At 56.1% G+C, this 5,000-nt stretch overlaps 1 protein-coding gene across 4 annotated transcripts in view; it reads left to right on the top strand.

Moving 5' to 3' along the window:
- Nucleotides 1–5,000, top strand: part of Sarm (sterile alpha and armadillo motif) — a 475,169-nt gene that overhangs the window by 79,290 nt on the left and 390,879 nt on the right. The window contains exon 1 of one of the 4 annotated variants that reach the window (XM_086555227.1): nucleotides 2,147–3,352. The exons of 2 other annotated variants lie outside the window; for them this stretch is intronic. In XM_086555227.1, the coding sequence (XP_086411353.1) occupies nucleotides 2,714–3,352 (639 nt within the window). In that variant the 5' untranslated portion in view covers nucleotides 2,147–2,713. Of the gene's footprint in view, nucleotides 1–2,146; nucleotides 3,353–5,000 lie in introns of those variants that run through there. One more of the 4 variants, XM_086555225.1, reaches the window with a different exon arrangement.

The raw sequence follows: 5,000 nt of genomic DNA on the forward strand, positions 1-5,000 counted from the left end.
GGGAGAGAGGGGAAGGGAGGGGAGGGAGAGGGCATTAGGGAGAGAGAGGGGAAGGGAGGGGAGGGAGAGGGCATTAGGGGGAGAGAGGGGAAGGGAGGGGAGGGAGAGGGCATTAGGGGGAGAGAGGGGAAGGGAGGGGAGGGAGAGGGCATTAGGGGGAGAGAGGGGAAGGGAGGGGAGGGAGAGGGCATTAGGGGAGAGAGAGGGGAAGGGAGGGGAGGGAGAGGGCATTAGAGGGAGAGAGGGGAAGGGAGGGGAGGGAGAGGGCATTAGGGGGAAAGAGGGGAAGGGAAGGAAATTGGAAAAGAAGGGAAGAGATGGAAAGGGCAGGGAGTGAAGGAAGAGGGAAGGAGAGGGGAGGGATGGGGGTGAAGGGAGGGGAAGGGAGAGAGGAAAGAAGAGTAAGTAAGTAAGAGGGAGAACAGAATTGGAAGAGCGAGGGGGGGAGGGGAGTGGGTAATGGGGAGAATATAGCAAAAATGAAGAATAAAATGTGGGGGAGGGGAGGGGGAGTACGGAGGGGGTAGCCGATTCATCAGCAGCTGGGTATTCATCTGAGAGGGCATGTGATGGATGATGATGCCCTTTGATGATACGGTTGCTAGCTATGACGATGGATAGATGGGGGGAGGGAGGAGGGAGGGGGAGATTTCGGAGTGGAGGAGGGACTGAGAAAGAGAGGGATGAGGGGAAGGAGAGTGAGAGAGGAGAGAGGAGGGAGGGGGAGGATGAGTGAGAGTGAGGGAGGGAGAGGGAGAGGGAGAGCGAGCGGGAGAAGGAGAGAGAGAGAGAGAGAGAGAGAGAGAGAGAGAGAGAGAGAGAGAGAGAGAGAGAGAGAGAGAGAGAGAGAGAGAGAGGGAGAGGGGGGGAGGAGAGAGAGAGGGAAAGAGAGGAGAGAGAGAGAGAGAGAGAGAGAGAGAGAGAGAGAGAGAGAGAGAGGAGAAGAGAAGGGAGAGGGGGGAGAGAGAGAGGAGAGGGAGGGGGGGGAGAAGAGAGAGAGAGAGAGAGAGAGAGAGGGAGAGGGAGGAGAGGAGAGAGGGGGAGGGGGAGAGAGAGAGAGAGGCGAGAGAGGCGAGGAGGAGGAGGGGAAGAGAGATGATAGGTGAGAGAGAGAGAGACAGACAGACAGACAGACAGACAGACAGACAGACAGAGAGTGTGCGGGGGTAGACAACAGACAGCCAGCCAGACAGACAAGAAAAACAATGAATGAACGGAGCGATGAACAGCTCCTCAAGAAAGTCAGGAAAGTACCGTTTGATGCAAAGTCGTATCATAAAACCTCTTTTTTCTGATAATTCGATAAGGAGATGAATAATAGTTTGATCAGGAGACGAATGACGGTTTTGATCAGGCGATAAAGCAATAACAATAAATTAAGGTCACCTCCCCCCTCCCTCATCTCCTCTCTAAGACCCTGTTATCACCTGCGCATGCGCGGTGTGGCGGCGTGTCTCCGCGCCGCGAAAATATTTCACAAGAATGTTTCACTTTTCACTTTTTTTCACGCGCGAGTCTGTCCTCCACGGTCTCACAGAAAACGGGAAGAGGCGCGCGATCTTATTTTCTAAATCGGAACTCGGGGCCATCTGGCGGCCATGGTCGGCACTCGCCTGTAAGAATGCGCTCGTTGTTTTTCTTTGATTGAAGCTGGGATGAATGCAATATCAAAATATGACTCAGTGTGCGACGGACGAGATTTTTTAGAGTGATGAGGACGGGGCGCGTCGGCGACGTGCGAAGTGCTGCTCCTCCTGGGAGCTCGCTTGGCCTCGACTGTTCGAGATGATACCTTTGGAGCCCCGCGTTCCTTGCCAGAGGTCGCCACCGGTGCCAATTCGCGGTGAATAATTGCGTCACTGTCACCCCCGCTGCGGTAATGACACCCATGACCTCCTTGAGTGAGCAGGAGAATCCTCCAGAGGTGCGAGATGAGTAAGTTCAGAGGTGTGTGGGGAACCGCGGCTTGTCGTGCGGTTGATGGGCTCCACCGTGAGCGGAGAGGCAGGGGTGGGAGGGGAGAGGAGGGGGAGGGGGAGAAGGAGAAAGAGAGAGAGAGAGAGAGAGAGAGAGATAGACCGAGAGACAGAGAGGGAGAGAGGGAGAGTTGGCAGGGGTGGCTGGGTCGGGCAGGCTGCGGCGGCCGCCACAGTTGAGTTTGGTTGTTGGCCGCGGAGGGTTGGTTGGTTGGGAGGACCGAGGTTCACCTGGCGTGTAGAACTTGCTGTTCGTCCCGGCGCCTCTCGCGCTCGCGCTCTCCGCCGTCTCCTCGCGGCTCAGGTGTTCGTGTGCGCCGCCGATTCGAGGCCTCGCGGCGTCGGCGTGTCAGCGAGTGCTCGTCCGACCTGCTGAGTGTGGTGCGAGTGCTCGGGGAAAGAGGGAAGAGTGAAACGAGAAAGGCAGAGAGGAAAGTAAGCAAGGAAGAGTGAGGCGCGAGCGAGAGAAACCCCGAGAGGAGTGGCGCGCGTGGAGCCAAGCCAGGCTGGCAGGCCGTAACATGGCTTACCTCGCATTGCCTTATTCAGGCGCGGGGAAGGTCCTAGCACACTAACTGAGCCTCGGGACGGCGTCGCGGGCGTGCGACATCCTGCGGCAGGCGGCGACGAAGGCCTGGAGAGCACGGCGAGGAATTCCCGTCCGCGCCTGACGTGGGCAACGGACGCGTGCCCGAGGGCGAGGGAGCTTACATGCGCGGCGCCGATCGCCTCGCTCGATGTTCCCGCACTGGAACGGAAGGAGCGGGGGGGGAGGAGGAGTGACCAGTGGGGGGGAGATCGGGAGTGGGGAAGCCGTGAGGAGCAACAACAAGACGGCGGCGGCGATGGCGAGGGCACGCGAGGCCGAGGAGAAGCGGCCGGGCTGGAGCCGCGACCCCTACGGCGGCTGGGTGAAGGAAAACGCCGGCGGCGGCTCCACCAGCAACCTCGCCAACGCCAACATCAGCAACAACCTGCGGAACCGGCGCCGCACGAGCGTCACCACGGGCAGCATCCCCAACCTGCACAGCAACGGCAACGGCCACATCGCCATGCCCCCGGGCGGCTCGCAGCGCGGCTCCTCGGCCAGCCCGCGGGCGCCGCACAGCAAGGGCTTCTGGGTGCAGGAGCCAGACGACTTCCACTCGCGCTGGGTCACCACGGGCACGCCCACGCCCGACCCCGAATCGGCCTCCAGCGGGACACCCCTCACCTGGCCGCCCGCTGGAGGGGGCGGCGCCCTCCACCAGGGGCGTGAGGGCGGCCGAGGGGCGTGTGTGTCTCAGCCGTCCTCGCCCCACAAGACCCCAGCGACACCGCCTCCGATGGTGTGCTCCGCCACGCTGCCCAAGGTATATAAGAGCCACGCCACCTGGGTCAGTACACATCCGTAGCGTGTAGACACCTGTGTGTGTGGCTTACCTCTGTTCTCTCGCTAGTTGCTAGTCCGTGGGAGCCGAGGCTTGCGGGCAGGCCCTTGCGCTCCTGTGGCTTTGTGGACGTTTGCCTTCCCTTGGCTTTAGGTTAAGTGGGTCCACTGACTGATTTCCCTTTGTGTTTACTTACACTTTGTTGGTTTGCAGATATGTTATCCTTTTTCACGGGAGAATTGTTTTGTTTATATTTTTATTAGAGGACGCTAGTTAGGGATATAACATTAGGTTGTTGGCAGAGAGAGAGAGAGAGAGAGAGATGGAGATAGAGGTAGATAGAGAGAGAGAGCGCGATAGATAGATAGATAGAGAGAGAGAGAGAGAGAGAGAGAGAGAGAGAGAGAGAGAGAAAGAAAGCAGACAAGCAAAAACAAGGAAAACAGTTAAATAAATAAGTATACCCTTATAGGTTAACAAACAGACTTGGGGATAAGTCGAAATTCAAGCAGAAAGCAACGGAAAGCAAACGTGCGAGCAGGTAGCCGGTCATAGAGATAGGCCTCCATCCAAGCAGAAAACGGAGGGAAAGCAGCCGTGCGGGCAAGCAAGTAGGCAAGCAGGCAAGCGAGCAGGCACAAGCCAAGGTCCGCTTCTCAAGGTCATGTAGCAGGCGCGGGTTGGCCACTTACGCGGGTAACAAGGGTGATGGCGCGACACCCATTACCCAGGACACAGGGCTGAGTCGGAGGGCGCGAGCTGGACTAGGGCTCTCGTGGTCAGCCCGCTGGTGGGGGGGGGGGTCGACGTTGGGCTTTATTAGAGGGGGAGGGAGAAAGGAAGGAAGAGAAGAAGGGGGAGATATAAGGAAGGGAGGGAGGGAGAGAGGGAGGGAGGGAGGAAGGAAGGGAGAAAGGAAAGGAGAGAGGGAGAGATAGAGATAGATATAGATATAGAGAGATAAAGAGACAGAGGGAGACAGACAGTCAAAGTCTGAAACAGAGACAGAGAGACTGCGCGAGTGAATGTGTGTGTCTATTCTGCTATGATTCACGTGTTCTGCACCCCATGAATTTAAGGTGCTGCGTTGGGGCACATGAAGTGGTGTGTGTATGTGGGGGTGGGGGGTGGGCGGGGGGGGGGGGGGGGGCAGCTGTGTTATATAGGCGGCACTAGTGTATGTGTATACGAGAGAAGGTTGGCAAGTGTTTAGGACTCTTGTGTTATGTAAGTGAGCGGGAAGGGAGGGGGCAAGGGAAGGGGTTGGAGAGAGAAGATGGCAAAGAATGAGGGTTGAGAAGGATTTAGAGGAAAAGAAGAGGAAGATGAGGAGTAGGAAGAGGAGAAGAAGAGGAGGAGGAGGAGGAGGAGGAGGAGAAGAAAATATGGAGGAAGAAGAGGAAAGGAGACGAGGGTTACGTGAAGACATGAAGGGATAAGAGATAAGAAACTACAGACAGGAAATATAGATGAAAAGAATGAACAGAAAAGACCCCCCTTAAAAAAAAAAAAAAAAAAAAAAAAAAAAAAATATATATATATATATATATATATATATATATATATATATATATATATATATATATATATATATGTATGTATATTATACACGATTTCCCAAGGCACGTGGATATGACAGGAACACACACACAGA

Source organism: Penaeus japonicus, unplaced genomic scaffold, assembly GCF_977035675.1.
Source record: "Penaeus japonicus unplaced genomic scaffold, GWHDUDI00000001_assembly GWHDUDI00000030, whole genome shotgun sequence".
In the NCBI taxonomy this organism is placed as follows: Eukaryota; Metazoa; Arthropoda; class Malacostraca; order Decapoda; family Penaeidae; genus Penaeus; species Penaeus japonicus.